The 17,722-nt window shown below is 47.1% G+C and overlaps 1 protein-coding gene across 5 annotated transcripts in view; it reads left to right on the top strand.

The window, feature by feature from the left end:
- Positions 1–4,370, top strand: part of FKBP5 (FKBP prolyl isomerase 5) — a 50,850-nt gene extending 46,480 nt beyond the window's left edge. For all 5 annotated transcript variants that reach the window (XM_039534389.1, XM_039534388.1, XM_039534390.1 and 2 more), the window contains 2 exons: positions 1,246–1,485; positions 2,782–4,370. In XM_039534389.1, the coding sequence (XP_039390323.1) occupies positions 1,246–1,485; positions 2,782–2,871 (330 nt within the window). In that variant the 3' untranslated portion in view covers positions 2,872–4,370. The remainder of the gene's footprint in view (positions 1–1,245; positions 1,486–2,781) is intronic.
- The last annotated feature ends 13,352 nt before the right edge of the window (positions 4,371–17,722 follow it).

Genomic DNA, 17,722 nt, shown 5'->3' on the forward strand with positions numbered 1-17,722 from the left:
AAAACAGACACTGCTAAGGATTAAACTTTAGTGGGTTCTGAGAGTTTCACTTTACTGTTGTCCATGTGTGTTCCTCTGGGCTTGGGTTTGGTACTTACCCAATAATTCTTGCATTTTTGGGTTTGTCTCCCACTGACTGTTACTTTTCAGGGGGAGAGGGAGGAGCAATTATAATATTAATCAACTGCAGTATATTTATATGGATTTTCAACCAATACTGGAGGCCAGTGCTATTTTCTGTAGACAAGTTAGGAGCACTGTAGAGATTTCAAGCCATTCCAATTTCGTCATGCTTGATGAGGCTTTAAAACTTGCAATGCCTCTGAAAGAGAGACACATTCACGTTATCAGAGTGTTTAGGACCCCAGAACAAGGAGCACTCAGGTGATTGCATGACCTCAACATTATTGGGGTGTCTTACAGCAATGTCTCATTTTAGGGGGGTTAGGTTTTGAGTTGTGGTGGAAGTATTTATCCCTGTAATCTGATCTTAGTTGGAGTAACTTCAGCGAAGTCAGTGGAGTTAGACTGGTGTGAGATCAGAATGAAGCACTACATCTCACCAAAGAGTAGCATACGACCATTTTTGTTGTTGTTGCGCAACCTAACAGCTAGGTAATGGAATTCTTCTATGTGCCTTTCGGTGGCAGACTGTTCTGCCAAAAAATACCTGATGACACCTGTGGCCATGTACATCTTTTATAAATTGTACCTGGTGCATAATTGTACCTGGTGCATTTCCTCCAGCACAGTCCTTGCTTCTGTTAACTGGAGTACAGGTGCGGCTCTACCTATTTGGCTGCCCCAAGCAGTCATGCGCGGGAGGTGCCCCAGAGCCCCGGGAGCAACGGACCTCCCGCGGGCATGACTGCGGAGGGTCCGCTGGTCGCGCGGCTCAGCTGGACCTCCCGCAGCTGCGGATAGTTCGCAGGTCCGGCGGCTCCGCTTGAGCTGCCGCAGTCATGCCTGCGGGAGGTCCAGCCGAGCCGCGCGACCAGCGAACCGCCCGCAGTCATGCCTGCGGGAGGTCCACTGGAGCCGCAGGACGAGCGCCCCCTCCGCCGTCCTGCCCGCGGCAGGTCCGCCGGCCCAGCCTGCTGCCCCCGGAAAGGGCCGCCCCACGCGCGTGCTTGCCGCGCTGGGGTCTGGAGCCAGCCCTGCTGGAGTACAGTAAAGGGAAACCTCAGGGTAACTAGCAAAGCTTAGGATGGCATCCAGCATTAATGTGGAAATGTCTCTTCACAGGCATTAGGACTGGATCAAGTCAACGAGAAGGGGTTGTATAGGAGAGGCGAGGCCAGACTACTAATGAATGAATTTGAATTGGCGAAATATGACTTTCAAAAAGTACTGGAAGTAAACCCGCAGAACAAAGCTGCCAAGTCCCAGATCACAGTCTGCCAGAAGAAGATGAAGGAGCACAATGAGCGTGACCGGAGGATATATGCCAACATGTTCGAGAAGTTTGCAGAGAGAGATGCAAAGGTTTGTATTGTGTTGATGCTTGGAGCTCATCCATCATGACTTGATAGCTGACTCAAGTTAAGTGGACTTTGTGATGGAGAAAGGGACCAGATTAACAGAACTGCAGATTGTATTTTTCTAACAGATAGAGCATGAAGGGATGTTTGACCCATTACATGGAGGGACCAACCCTATGGAAAGAGAGTCTATGTATTTTTTGATGGTCCATTCTTGGTCTCTCTACAGCTGAGGCTGATATCACAGGTATCAGTTGTTGTTAAGGGTATTTGCAATGTGAACCTTTCCCAGGGACCAAGACTCAATTTTATTATTTCCATCTGACAGTTGTTTGGTGGCATGCTCCTGGTCACGGCTGACCTGTGCTGGATTGAAGGTGTCATTCAGTCCTATTGCTAGGCCTGAAATGTCTGATAGGAGTTGGTAGTGGAAATCCACTGGGTATCAAGCATGTGTCTTGCAACACAAGACCCCATTTCCTCCATCTATAATATAGATTCTCTTTCTTACAAAAACAAGCTATGAGTCGCCTAAACAAACAAGTACCTGATGCACACACTACTTTAGCAGGAGGGAATACATGAACTATGAAACCAATTTGTATAAATCCTTTACAGCATTACCTTCAGAACTAATGCCTGATAAATAATTAACTCTGCCAAATAATTAACTCTGCCAGACATTACTACATAAGGATCAATGAATACTCAAGGCTGTTAACTTCCTCTTTGAGTCACAGTCAGCATAGCCAGTTGAGTTGCTCTCCCAGGAATAATGTTCTCCTGCTTCTGTAGTGTTGGCCCCATGTATCTGAGCATTGGCTGCAGCTCCATCCATAACGCCATATAGTCTATCCTGAAGGTTTTACCTTGTTTCCCTCTTCTACTCCCCCATGTCCCCAAACACCCACTTCGGTAAGAGTTCTCAGTGATGGGACCAAATGTCCACAGAGGAGGAGTGCATCATACAACACCCCGTTCCTGTGAATTAGTTGCGGAAGTGCTAATCCAGTACTTTCTATAATGTACCTAATCTCGCTTATCTAAGAGGAGTGGAGTGTGATCTGCATATGATGTACTAACTCTCCTAGCCAAGAAGGTACACGTTCCCAGTCGGAGTGCGCTGTATGACTACCACTGCTACGCCGTAGGCAAACCTGAGATTAGGAAGAGACGTCCTTTACAATGTGTTTGCAGGGATTGTCTGTCCTCACGAAGGCATGGGAGGACCCTTGGGTTCTCTTTGTCTTTACTGCTTGTGTCTCACCTAACCATGCGTGGTTTACTTGCCGTTGTGCAGGAGGCCAGCAAAGCCGTGGGAGAGAGCGAGGCGGAGAAAGAAACATGTGAAAAGGGGCTAAAGACTCCAGTGGCTGAAGGCAAAGTCTGAAGGGCACATCCGACGGAAGCGAAGGTGGAAAGTTGATCTTTATGAACTTGGCCTGCGCCAAAACAGGTTTCTGCGGAACTCAGGACTCCACAGTGTTTATTGTAAAGCTTGTTACAGTTTGTGTGATCGTGGAAGCAAAATGCCTAACCAGCAGCTTCACAAACAAAAATGTTTAAACAGCCCTTCTGCTGTGAGCATGCTCAGCAGTGGAGCAGAAGCAAAGGGACGGTGGGACCACTCCAAGTGGAACAAGTGGGTTTTTAAAAAGAAAGGGGGAATGACAAAAAAACCACAACAAAGCAACAAAACTTGGCACTAAAGGGGTTAACTGAGGTGGCTCAAGTCCTGCTTATTTCAGTTTGTGTCAACTTTCCGTACAATGTCCAGGGTCCTCTGAAATGAGTTGGAATGTAGGAGCTATCAGTTGTACAATTCAGTATTGCATTTGGTTGTACTGTCATAGCACGACACGGGCCTATGTTGTTGTTTAAAAAAAAAAATTTGACCCAAGTGCTACCGATTCAAGGTATTGCGCTGTACCCACTAGAACAAAGTGCAAAGCAGTGTGCCATGGTTTGTGTACCGCAGTGTTATGGACTTGAAAGCCAGAAGCAGAGAGGTTACCTTCTTCTGTAATTTTTCTTCTCTCACTCCAGTGTAGACTTCAAATGGGTTTGTGTAGCGCAGGGGACGGAACAATCTAGCTCTTATGGTTACATTCAGCGGTTGGGGGTTGGTTTCTGTCTGGAGGTTTCTTGGATGCGTTTCTGGGGATGTTACAATGTGATGACAGTAACCAGCATTAAAGTACTGCATTTCATCATGACTTTCCCATTTCCTTTTCGGAAACTGTTACAACGGCTCCCACTAGCGCTGCTTCAGTTACGTTTTTCATCCCTTCCATTAGAACTCCTCTCTCTTCTTAGGGATTTATAATTTGGCTTTAAAATAGGGTTTCATTCTGGGAGTTAATTTATTTACATTTAAAAAAAAAAGGTGCACCACATTTTAATGTTGTTGGTGTGCAAAAGATTGTTTTCAGAAGCTGCTGTTTTCAGATGCTTAATTTACAATCTGCAGGTTTAATTTTTTTTTAAATGGAGTTTACAGCTTATTAGGGGGTTGTGCAAAAAAAAAAAAGCAGATGAAATATTGTGGTTCAAAATGGTTATTTGGTCTCTTACTGCACATACGTGGTACCAGGAATCATAGCTTTCCAATGTATATCTTTTATCCAACACTCACTGCTGTTTTGGTGAGAGCTGTATTTGTTTATTAATAACTTACAAAGCACAGAAATACATTGTGAATTACAGATCTGACTGGGAATACACATTCTCAACATACACCATTATGGCTCCTTTGAAACCTAGTACATACTTCTACCTTAAAGGGACACTGTCACTACCTTTTTAAACCAGCTTTTAAATTTTTATTTACTCTCCATTGTTTGTAATACCCCCTTTTGAAGCTTGAAAATAAAACTTCTTTTCCTATCAGTTTTGTTCTCCATTTAGCAAATACTGGATTTTATTTTGCTCTTTCTTCTTTAATGCTGCAGAAACCAACGGGCTCTCTCTCTCTTCACTTCTCAGTCTCTCGACCTTGCACTGTGACATGGGGAATGTGCATGGCTGATAATGGAACCAACCTGAAACTCTGCATGACCCTAGTGATGGAGTCTGTTGATTATATAAAGGCACAGGCTAATGCTGCCCTGGTGTATGCATGCAAAGGTGCCATTGACCATCCTTGGGAGTTATGTACCTGAGGGCAGAATTTAGCCTCTGCTGAGGGCATAGTAGAGGGAGTTGGTTGTATTTAGTTGTATTTTAGTGTAATCCCATCAAAACAGAAAGCAGCTTTTAAAAAATCAACTTGGTAATGGATTTAAACAATGTTAAATATTGTGATAAAGTTCCTCCTCTAGGTGCGCTTATTGGCGGATTTTGCTAGCCTCAGAGATCTTCCTCTGTTGGATCAGGAGTTGGGAGGTTTTGGGGGGAACCCGGGCCCGCCCTCTACCCCGGGTTCCAGCCCAGGGCCCTGTGGATCGCAGCTGTCTAGCATGCCTCCTGGAACAGCTAGATGACAGCTACAATTCCCTGGGCTACTTCCCCATGGCCTCCTCCCAACACCTTCTTTGTCCTCACCACAGGACCTTCCTCCTGATGTCTGTTAATGCTTGTACTCCTCAGTCCTCCAGCAGCACGTCCTCTTACTCCCAGCTCCTTACGCACACACCACTAACTGGAGTGAGAGCCTTTTTATACCAGGTGTCCTGATTAGCCTTAATTAATTCTAGTAACTTCCCAATTGGCTACAAGTGTCCTAATTAGCCTGCCTGCCTTAATTAGTTCTAGATAGTTCCTGAGCGTTCTGGAATAGTCCCTGTTAACTTACCCAGGGGAAAGGGACCTGCTTAACCTGGAGCTAATGTATCTACCGTCAACCACTCTCTTGTAGCCATCTGGTCTGACCCTGTCACAATATATTTAGAACTTAAAGACCAATCCTCACTTTATAGACATTTTTGTCCTGAGCAGGAAAGCAGTGCCCCTTGAATGAATCAGCTGATACGCTAGAGGGTCCATCGGGTGGGAAGACTCAGATACTTTACCTGCATTTGCCCTTTTTTATTATGACTGTATTTTAAAATACAGAAATAAACCACCTGGCGCCATGAAGCAGGACACTTAAATAACGGGAAGAGCTTAACTTTAGCCCACAAACCAGAGAAGATTAAAATCTGTCCTTGTCTTCTTTAAACCTTGCAGGGATTTGAGTGAATGTTCCATCTACTGTATGGTAGCTCCACAGTGAAGTACATTCAATATAGCATTTGAGTCTGAACGCTGAATGTCCTGCCTTTTGTGTCTATTTAGTCAGACCTTGTCATCTCATTTGAATATATTTTGGAGAGGCTTTAAGCATCAGTTTGCATGCTTTTGGGCAGCAAAGGTGATTTGACCTGGAGGATGGGTGAGCAGTTTGGTGCTTGGAAAGCTTTTCTTGCCACTGTAAAAGGACTTCTGCTTCTACAGGGATCTGCACACTAACTTCTAAAGTGCATGCATGCATTATGGTTTTTGTTGTTGTTTATTTGCAGGTTTTGTAGGATGTACAAAAGGGGCCAGGCTGGCAGACTTTGTTAGCAAACCTACCTCTTGCAGACAATGGGTGTCAGCAGCTGGTGCGGCTAAATGAGTGCCGAATGCGGTGTAGCTGCAAGAGGTGGGAAAGACCAACCATGTTTGGCTGAATGTAGATTTTGTCCTTGTCCGTGTGTGCAACTGACCTCAGTTTGCTTGTTGCACCACCGGAAAAGTTTCTAGTGTAGACAGGACTTTGGAGACAAATTGTTTGTATCCAGCCAGGCAAGCTGTCCCTTCCCTTTCCCCTATGCACAGTCCTTCCAGTATGCCTAACATCAACCTGGCGGTAAAAGGTACCATCTTTAGGAGTGAGGGGGGAGGTAAGACTCCTTGCCCATTCCGTACTGAATCTTGGATGAGACCAGCACGCTTAAGTGACCGTTTGTGATCCGGACTGGATGGACTGATTTCCTAGAGGGCCAAACAGTTACCTGTTAAGTACATGCAACTGGGCCACATTTCAACTGGGGACAGAGATGGAAGGTGCTATATCCTATTCTCATGGCCCAGCCCTAAATGCCGCGCTTGTATTCATACATAGCCCCGGGTAGGTGGTTAAGTGGGCTGTAGCTACAAGAATGAAGGTGACTCGCATCATGTGGTCACACATCACTTCTGTAATAGGCACAAGATCCACCCCCTTCCCCATTCTCATCTAAATTCCCTTTCTAGAGTAACGGGGCCTCTTACTCAATCCACTTGCCCTATCCTCTGTCATAAACTGCTCTCCAAGTCTCCACCTTTGCTATCCAAAGCCCCTTTGCCCACAGCCAATGTGGTAGCCCCGATCAAATCATCACTTTTTCCCCTGCCTGTCCCTTCTGTACCAGTATTCCAGTAATGTGAATTATCCCACCAAGTCTGTGATGCCAGTTGTCACAATTGTGATTATTCACGAGCATATCTAGTTCTTCCAGTTGATTCCCCCATGCTTCTTGCATTCATATACAGACATCTAAGATGTTCATTAAATTCCCCTCTCTCATCTCTCTTGTCTCTCCCTGCTATGATTGCTCATGATCCTCCCAGACTCTGACCCTTCACCCAGCTCTCCATGTGTTGGATTTACCTGTGGGCTTTTGTCTCCTGCCCCCATTGAACCTTGTTTGAAACCCAGCTCACAAGGTTACCCAGATACTCTTCCCCTTCTGTGATAGTGTGGACCCCATCTCTGCTCAGCACTCCCTCTTCTTGGAATATGTTGTTCCACACAGGCTGCTTCATCCAGCCTGTCCCTGCTGAAGGCCATAAAGGGAGTAGAGAGCAGGAAGGGAGGAATTTATTGTATCTATAAGTGGTGGTGGTGGTCTTCCTGTACCCCACTGCAAAGGCTGTGGGAGTCCAGACCCCATCACCTTAAAGGGAGAGCGCAGGCCAGATAAATTCAGCATCCTTTCTTCCTCTTAATTCAAATGCTGCCTGAGGCTGCAGTATCTTTTGAGCTCATCTGTTGTTTCACCTACTGGAGACTTCCCCCAGCACTCAACCTGGCCTCTGGATCCTCCATGCTACTGTAGGCTTGGTGCCTCAGGGAGAGGGGGAGACACAGATACACAGCCACAAGTGACCCCGCGGCTTCCTTGTTTTGATAACTGCAGTAGCCTTGAATGAAAAAATAAGGGTATCTGGATCTTTGAGTCCAAGGCAGAGTTCCTCGGCCAGGGGGCTAGCGGGACTGTATTTATGGCAGATGCTCCTGGTATTACAGTCTGGGGAGCCTGGTCTAAAGCATGTGTGGTCATCCGTTTACATCATAATAAAGATGTAGCTGAAAGCAAAGCCAACCCTTTTCTCTTTATTTTGTGAAGCCAAAATTGCAGGATTTGAAGCCAGCGTTACTTGGACAGCGAATAAAGAAAAACTCCAAACGAACGTCGCCAGTCGTTTCCCGGCTCCAGCTGCCACGCCGTGGACTGTTGTGCAGAGAGCAACCCAGGTGTCTCTCAGTTCAGTATATTGCAGCAATACACAACCCTAGTGTTCCGCTCCTCCTGTGAGTGGAGAGTGCCTCGGCGTGGATGTGGTTTAATTTCTATTGTGGTGAGGAATGGGTGGCCTACAAGTCCGTGTCCATTGCCATATATGCATATATGTGGTGCTGAGGCAGATGGTTCTGAGGGAGGTTTACTGCCAACTCTCTCCTCATCACTGGAGGGGCTACAGGGCTCTTGGCCACGCCTGTTAGTGTTTTGAAAGCACTTATTATCTTGGGGGGATGTTGTATCCCTGGGCACGTCAAAGCTTGAAACACTCATCAAGTTGGACGGTTTTTCTGTCCCTTCGTTGCTGTCTGTGTCCTGCAGCAGCTGTCTGGTGTCCTACAACCACCCAGCTCATCTGCAGCTCTCACGCACGGGAAAGACGGCTGAGCCTTCTGTCACTCCGGCTCCGCCTTCTGCATCTGATTCTCCTTTTGCTTTCCTGGCTGTCACCCTAAACTGCTCATTCTCACCAATGGGAGAGGCGGTCTGAGCCGCCCGCAGAATTCTGAAGCGTAGATCAGTAGTGCTCAACCTCTCCAGACTTCTCTTTTCTCCTTTCAAGAGTCTGATTTGTCTTGTGCACCCCCAAGTTTCACTTCACATAAAAACTTACAAAATCTGACATACAAATACAGAAGTGTTACAGCCACTATTACTGAAAAATTCTGTCCTTTCTCATTTTTACCACGTAATTATAAAATAGATCAGTTGGAATATAAATATTGTACCTCCATTTCAGTGTATAGTATACAGAGGAGTATAAACAAATAATTGCCTATGGCTATGGCTACACTTAGCGCTGCACAGTGCTGCCGCGGGAGTGCTCCCGCGGCAGTGCTTTGAAGCGCGAGTCCGTACTCCACCTCCCTATGGGGATTAACATACAGCGCTGGGAGTCGTGCTCCCAGTGCTGGGGCTCTGATCACACTGGCGCTTTGCAGCACCGCAACTTGCAGCGCTGGAGGGGGTGTTTTTTCACACCCTGCTGCAGCGCTGCAAATCTGCAAGTGTAGCCATGGGATATGACATTTTAACGTCTGTTAGTCTATAAGGTGCCACAACGCTCTTTGCTGCTTTTACAGATCCAGACTAACACGGCTTCCCCTCTGATATATGACATTTTAGTTTGTACTGACTTTTAGTGCTTTTTATGTAGCCTGTTATAAAAGAAGGCAAATATCTCGATGTGTTGATGTACCCCCTGGAAGACTTCTGTGTACTCCCAGGAGCACACGTACCCATTGAAAGCCACTGGCATAGATCCTGACCTTCCTCGCAGTGTTTTCACTTCTGGTATAGCTAGACTCTTTAGAAGCCTTCTTTCTGCCTGCGGTGTTTCTGTAGATTGGTTATCACCCTGCGGTCGCATCCTCGTCGTGCATTGCACCAGCATCTGCTCTCCAGTTAGGCTGGGATGTTGAATTGTCCATCCTCATGCTGTAGAACTGCAGTAGCTCCTACTGCTATTGCTATTCCTGCTGGAAGTCATAGGGCTTTCCTCACCCCACCCAACCCCGCTAGCTAGGGAGCACCTGGCAAGATTTCAGCACCTGTTCACAGCTCTCTCTATTTGCCACAGTGCCTTGAGGTGAGCATAGAAGGGGGAGGGGTAGCATGCTTCCTGTGAAAGCGGATCAATTCCCACCAGGCAGGCATATCTAGATCAGCCCCTTAGCTGCACGGTGGTTCTCTCATGCATGTCTTTGTGGAGCAGGAGGGGTTGCTAAGAAACCAGCAGCTGGATGACGACAGGATGGAACTAGAAAGTGATCTTGGAAGCCGAGTGTCCCTCCTGTGAACCCTTTGTTTGGCTCCTGACACGGCTCAGGCAGAGGAAGAGGGAGCCCCGTATTGCATCTGGTCATTTATGCAGGGGGGAGAAGGCCTAAGTGCAGACATTTCTAATTACCCCAGCTAACTGGCTTGGGCCCTGGACATTTCCTGGGTATCACTGCTATCGCTTGCATAAATGCAAATCTGATTCACGCTTACAATATGATCAGTCTTTGTTTTAAAGCTAGAATATAAGGTTTCTCTTTCTCCCCACCTCTTCCCCCATAACCCTGCAGGCCACAAGGGTAAAGACTATGTCAAGCCTGCTGCCAAGGAGTGTGTTCTCGTATGTGTTTATTTACTGTTCAGGAGTTCTGTATGGCACCTAAGCACCTCTGCCTGTGGAAGTGGGGTTCTCGACACTGGCCACCCACAATCTGCTAAACAGTCTTCTAAGCGTCTGCTGCTGTAACACTGCTGACTGCAATCTTGTCAGTTATCACAAGCTAAATAGGGTTTGGCCTGGTCTGTATGTGGATGGGAGATTGGCAGGGTACACTTGGGTTGTTCAGGTAGTGGCACTGGTTATTCAGCAAACGGCTCTTTTCCCTTGGGCTGCTGAATCATAACACCCCCTCCCTCCCCATGGCTAGGGACACTGTGCTGCTAGAGGCGGTAACTTTCAGATGATACAGTCAGTTTCTTCACTTTAATGAATGTGGCCTAATAAAATCTTTCCACACCTTTTTGAAGAATAGGAGGTCTAAGCACCAACATCCTGGCTCATTATAACTTGCCTACAGAGAACTGCCCCAGTGTTCACTGTGAATGGTTGCAGAGGTTCTCTGGGCCCTGTTCAGAGATGGTTGTGTTACCAGGAAGGGGCAGGATCATGGAGGTTACAGCCTGGCAGCTACCTACCAGTGCACAGCAACGCTAGGGAACTGTGTAGGAGAGGAAGTGACGAAGAATCCTATATTGAACTGAAACTGCAGAGGGGAATTTAAAGGGGCCAGGATATGTGGGTCCAGAAACTGGAATTCAGAAAGGACCTGTTAGCTCGCTGTAAGGCTGTTCTCAGTGACTCTAGAGTGTGACCACCACTGTCAGGGCAAACTGTTAGAACCACGGCACAAACCCCAAACTGGTTGTGAGTCCTACGCTTGGATTTCACAAACCACTTATCAAGTGTAAATCCTCATGGACTAGAGCAGCCTGAACATGAAGTCACAGACAGTCCCCTTGGGTACTCTGATCTCGCCACCCAGGTGAGCATTCTTTTGGGATCGATATAGACCCTTCCACCAAGGATCACAGCAATATTCAGGTTAGTCCCAGTCCTAAAGGACCAGTCAGTTACCCTAGGTCAGTTGCACCTTCGATCTCTCACCAAAGACAATGCTTGTAGCCAATCTTATAAAACTATATACAGAGTGATTAATGGGAAAAGGAAATTAAAGAATTATTTACAAGGTTAAAGCTGGCAAATGTAAGGACACAAATGAGTTCCAATCTTAACTTTCTAAAGGTCATAGAAGCTTCAATGAACTGCAAGCTCTGTTTCCATTAGGGCTAACCCAGGCTAAGCAGCAGAGGATCTCTTGCTTATGCCTAGAAAAGCCTTGCTTCCTGGAATCGAAGCAGCATAGAGATAATCAGTTCCCTTTTTAAGGGGTTTTATTCCCTCCCTGCCATGTACCCAGAGCTGCAAGCTCAGCTGATGAGGGGAATCCGCTTGCATGACTCACTTTCAGGGGAGGAGGGCAGAACAACACAGCTTTTTATCTTGTTGATGGGCTGTAAGAAAATGCCAGTTCCACGGGATACAGATGCGCTAAGTGAGATTAAAGCGTGCAGCAACTCTCACACATTCAATAATGTCCAAACACGCCCTTAGAAGGCTGCTACCTATTGGAACGATGGTAACACGCAGGTGAGCCAGACAGATTCCAGCAACATACTCGTCAGTGTTCAGTTGAGACATGGGGACTTTGGCATAACCTGGCACCCAGCCTGCCCGTGTCCCATTCACATTCTGTCTCGTGAAGAACGCCATGTGATCTTTAATGACTTCATGTGTGATCTAGACCGTCTCCAAGAGACGTGACTTCCACTAGCACAGTGCCACCTGGCACATTGGGGCGGTCCAGACTCAGAGGAGAGGCCACTAACTCCCTGAGACCTTCCACCGAAGTTTTGACACCAACTACACTTATCCCAGCTTAGCTGAGAGTTGACAAACTCCTAAAAGCTTCCCAACCGGCCAGAGTCCGCTCTTCAAAATCATTCGGCGGGATTGAATGCCTTAGCATGAACAAGGCGCAATAAGTGATCTTGTTAGTGTTATTTCTTATATACAGCATAAGAAATGCTTTGCCCATAGTGTCTTTGCGCTGAGGCTGTCTATGCCCTTCCCCAAATACAAATCAAGCTTCACAAGCTGTAGAGGTAGGGGTGTGTTTGCTGCTTTATCTATAAATGGGGGCCAAGGAGAGACAGAGAGTGAATTAACACAGTGAGCCTGAAATGGAACTGAGACAAAAAAACCCAGACCTCTTAGTTCCAGTCTGTCAACTACGGACCTGGATTCCCTCCTCTGTGATAACCACGGGTGACGGATCAGTTTGACCCAGCGCTTGAAAATACAGGTCAAAGCACTGGCTTGTTACCATTGTACATGACATGGGTCCTACCTCGGTGTCAAAGCACCTAAGAAGCACTTTGCTGTATGCTATGCTCTGTAAAACTCACCAAGCTCGGGGTGTGTGTGTGTGAGAAGGGAGAACATCTCCTAATCTGACTTGTTGCTTAATTATAGCAATACTGTTCCTATAGCGGCCGGCCGTTCCTACGTTGCAAACAGTTTCTTGGAGCTGTATACGTAATGACTGTAAAAATAAGATCAGAGGGTGAAACTGAACCCACGAGAGGCCGTGCATGCATGGTTGGGTTTTACTTGTGGTTGTCTGTTTTTACTAAGCATTCGGGTAATGAAAATTGAGTGTGTTGCTTTGCTGACCTCATGTAACTCGAGAACTGGTCTGTGTTTAACTGAACATTTTGCAGGGTGCTGAGACAGTCAGTTGAGCTACGGCCTGTTGGCTGTTTTATTAATTATAGCTGTCATCGGGGGGGGGGAAAGATTCAACCATAAAGGAGCCCAGTGTTTTGAAAGCTGTGTCCAGTGTCACCCACTGCTGAAATGCAGCCGCCTCTGGTGCAGACTGTATAATGATGCACGGCGACACTTCACAGCAGTTTTAAAACGAGACGTGAAGGAGAGAGTTAGGCAGAATGTATTTACGCACAGGATTGGAATCCGATCAGGATGCCTGGGCTAACGCTGTTACTCTTGTGCAAAATATTATGGGGGTCTAATGGCCATGGGTGCTTAGCTCTTCGGTTTGACATCCCATGCTGGAGGATGTCCAGCACATCGCTCTATTGCCATGCCGGGCAGTTGGCTCAGGACTGGCTCAAAGGGGAGAGCACCCCCTGATTTGTTAGCGTTCCTGCAACACCCACCTTTCTTGGCAGGCTTCTGGGGAAGAGGTGGGTTGGAGGGACTGAACATGGGGGAGCTAGGGTAGAGGTTTCCGTGTTCCGGCAGAGGGCTGTGGAGAGGAGAGGCATGGAGGAAGGATTCTGGTGGCAAGGAAGCAAGTATTGGAAAAAGGATTTGAAGGAGTGGGAGGATGTTGTAGGTGAAGGAGCCACTGGCTTGGAAGCTTGCCAAATGCCCGTCAGAGTGACTCGCTGGCTAAGAATAATGCATTAGCCTGGTCAAAGAATAACAAGAGCAATTGCTTTGCAGAAGATGTTTGATGTGGAGGGAAAGGGCTTACACACCGTAGTCCTCCCTCCCTCAGCCCATCACACGGGTCCCCTTTCGTCTTCGAAAGCACGGCATATTTTTGCTCTGACATTCAAATAGATAAATGGTATTGTGGTGCCACCTAGTGGCACAGATGCAGCTGGTTAGGAAATAAGACTGGGCAGAACACACCATGAGCATTAAGTAGGATGGTTGCTGCAGATAGGTCAGAGTTGTACTAACCAGGGGGTCAGAGTTCAACTCTAGGCACTGGGTTCGAGGGGGGATTGTGGCCCATTCTTGGAACCAGTGTTGCTGCGAAGCTTGACTCCAGCGGAGCTGAGGAGACTTCAAGAGCCTCACTGCATGTGTTGCGTGCTCTCGGCTCTTCCTATCTTCCCTTGCTGTTACCTGTGCTTAGTTAATAAACCATCACTACCTTCATAGCCAATGGTCTTGGCATCATCCGAGTTCTAGACCTCCTGTATTTTGCCAAGTGTTGCTTGTGGGAATTTTGGCACAGGGGAGCATTTCCCTCCAACAGGAACGTTTTTCCTCCAAGTTTGTTCTGTTTGATGAAATGTTCACATTCTGCCCCAGCATCCAGGCAGTCGGACTGGAACTTCGGTGTTTAGCAGATGGGGCCCCATTCAACTCTGACTTACCCCTGGGTAGATCAGAAGTAACTTCACTGAATATGGCTCTCCCGAGGGAGCAGCTGATCCCATTTCTACAGCTCCGGTTCGGTGACAAAGCCTCTGTTACCTTGAGAAGTAGCCTAGGAATGGGGCCAGAAACTTGCCTTTCTGGCTAAACCGATGGGGAAAGACAGCGGCTAAGTCCCAAATTGTCTGCCAGGCTCCAGAATCCTGGAAGGTAAAATGGAGAAAAGAAACCAAAATCTGGGGGTGAAGCCACTGCAGGAGTTGAGCTGGGGAATGACTCAGGGAGCCGTTCGTGGTTTGGTAATGGAAATGGTACAAAAGTTTCCTAACACATTTAAATGAATGAAACCAACACGTTTTAACAGCAGAACGGCTCAGGATAAATTAGACTTGAACAAGTGCCTGCCATTTCTTTACTCTGGTCATTGCTATAATAGGGAAAGAGTTTATCGCCAGTGGACAGACATTTGACTCTGCCCACCCGTGAACAAGGCCTTGGTCTTCAGAGTCACAGTTAGAAAATTCCAGGGCGCCCAACTCTGGACGTCAGCAGACAGCCCTGAGAGACGGTGCATGGCCTGCTGAATGAAAAATCACTCCCTGGTGCTGACAATGAAACAGAATATGAGATTAAGTGCAGTGACTTGATATCTTGCATCCCTGCAGCCCTCGGGCTAAACTAAGGAACTCTGGAGCTTTCCCCATAGCATTTCTTGATTGATGTTTTGTTCTCAGTAGGTTTCGGTTGCACTAGGAGAATGTTATGCAGACCCTCAAGTAGTCACAAGAAACACTACTCTGACTCCCAATCAGATGCATGTGCCTGGAGCCCCTGCTGATTTCGCTGGAACTTTGCACAGGCACAAGGGACAGGATCAGGGCCTGACTTTCCATTACCACCAGCTGAAGGCTGCACATGCTATAGATTTCACCTTTCAGTCTCTTTCCATCCCGTTTCTCTGTCAATTTATACCATCTCTCACTCATGTTGTGCTGCGTGTGCAGGCTTGGTGACACAACAATGACAGTCAAGCAACAATGGGAAAGTCAAAAATACAATTGATCTGTCCTGACAGCTGAGTCGCATCAGATTTAAAAACCAAAACCTCGTCAACTCAACAGGTAAAAAAGACCCAGTGCCACTACTCAGTAGGCAGAGATGTGATTGTGTGCATAATATGCAAGCGAAGTAACTTCAAAGGGAATGTTAGATGCTATGGAGTTGCACGCCTGTAAATACATAGATGGATTAGATAGTACAGCCAGCTGCTAACAACTAGCCTGTCTGTTCTTCAGGGTTCCCAGTACTGCTGTTACACAGGAAAGAGGGGAGAAAGTTGTCTTCAAGCAGAGCACTGAATGGTTGTATCATTTCCTGGGCTCCATTCACCCCCAGGGTAAAGAGGGGTGGAACCCTGTCGACCGTTCTGTCATCCGTGCCAGTGGAGGTATTCACTGACAGAGGGCAGGCACTGGTACTGCCCCCTCCCGGGGGTTCCAGGCTTGGAAAGAGCCCCGTTCACATAAGCCGATTCAACTCATTGTATGGGTGCCCTGGCTACATGCCCTCCCACCCAGTTTCTGAGCTGCTCCAGCTGGCTCCGAGCCCCAGGGTGGAGCAGGGGTTTGCAGGATGCCTGTGTGGCAGGCAGGGCAGGATTAAGGTTACGAGGGGCCTAAGTATGAATGCTACATTGCAAGGGAAAAAAATGATGAAGTCATCAAACATCTCTCTACAGATACTTCTGAGTAAGAGGTAGCACAGGGGATGCTATGCTGTCCTTCTCCTGGGCCTCCTTCCTCTGAGGAAGTGGAGAGCTCATCTGTATGAGGATGAACACTGCCACATTCCCCATCCTGCTCACCTCTTTCCACCTTCTGCATCTACCCTCCGCTCTCCACATGGCACAAGGCAAAGCCAAGCCTTGCAGGTGTTTTCCCCCAAGGTATGGACTCTACACCACACACCCTACGTCACTCTGACTGCACTCTGGGAGGCGACAACTCTTATTATGCAAAAGAAAAGCACTCGGGTGTAAAATCCACTGAAGTAGAGGAAGGAGGAGTGGGGAAATTACATTGGGTGCCGTATTTTAGGCTTGTCTTGCTCTGAAAGCTGCCTCCCAGTGTGGCACTGGCTGAGGACAATGAATTGGACTCAAATATTATTTGTGGGATGATACTCAGTTTGTGTAGTTAATCTCCAGTGATTCACCACATCGGGCCACTCTGTCACCAAGCTCTGCCGCAATTAGAATCAAAGGACTTAAAGTGCTCAGAGCTTAGGGGAGGAAAGTGAATGAGATTCTGCTTATACCAGTGTGAAAAAGCAGAAGGGACCCAAATCTATTCTTGTGCAAAAATCTGTTCTCCCTGAAGTCAATAAGGCTACACAGGTGTAACTGTCATCAGGAATTGGCCTGTGTTCCTGTTCCCTTCTCGAATCACATTCCATGCTCACCCAATATTTTCCTCTTGGGAAAGAAGTTAGTTTGAGTTGGGGCAGAAAAATGAGGACTAACTTCAGGTTTATTTAGCTTTAAGTTTTTGGAATGAAACTCAAAAGAAATCAAATGTGAGGTACTTTTATGATGGATTGAACTGCTAGAGAACCAGCCTTTAGTCTATTCAGCCAGTCTTTCTATCATAGCCTGCTAAGAAGTGGATTTAAAATCCTTGAGAGAGGGAAGGAGAAACCTACAACATTGTGTGTTGAGCTTCCTCCAGTGCTTTTGCAACCCCTTAAAAATACAAAGATGCGTTGGCTGGTGGAACTAGGCTGAGGAAAGAACTTGGTGGCCTGTGCAGCCAAGTACAGAAAAATACATCAAAGAAGAGAAATTGGATTTCTTTGATGTTTAATACAGTTCAATACAGTGTTGAACACAGTGCATCATACATCTGAAGCCCCTCGATGGAAAGTTCGGTAAAGTTAAAGGACTGGTATCCAGAATGGGAGGTTTGGTTTTGGTTTTCCTACAAATGTGTGGGAATTCGTTCCTTAGGCCTTGTCTACACTACAAGACTATTTCGAATCAACTTAGTTCGAATTTGTGGATTCGACCTTATGAAGTCGAATTTGTGTATCCACACTAAATACACTAATTCGAATTTCTGAGTCCACATTAACGGGGCCAGCGTCGACTTTGGAAGCGGTGCACTGTGGGAAGCTATCCCACAGTTCCCGCAGTCCCCGCTGCCCATTGGAATGCTGGGTAGAGCCCCCAATGCCTGCTGGGGGAAAAAATGTGTCGAGGGTGGTTTTGGGTAACTGTCGTCATTGAACCGTCAATCACGCCCTCACTCCCTCCCTCCCTGAAAGCGCCTGCGGGCAATCTGTTCGTGCACTTTTCTGGTCAGTGACAGCGTGGACGCCACAGCACTGCAAGCATGGAGCCCGCTGCGATCCTCGCCGTTTTCTCCTCCTCGCACTTTATTGTCCACCTCTTCCACATTCAGCTG

This window comes from Mauremys reevesii, linkage group 4, assembly GCF_016161935.1.
Source record: "Mauremys reevesii isolate NIE-2019 linkage group 4, ASM1616193v1, whole genome shotgun sequence".
In the NCBI taxonomy this organism is placed as follows: Eukaryota; Metazoa; Chordata; order Testudines; family Geoemydidae; genus Mauremys; species Mauremys reevesii.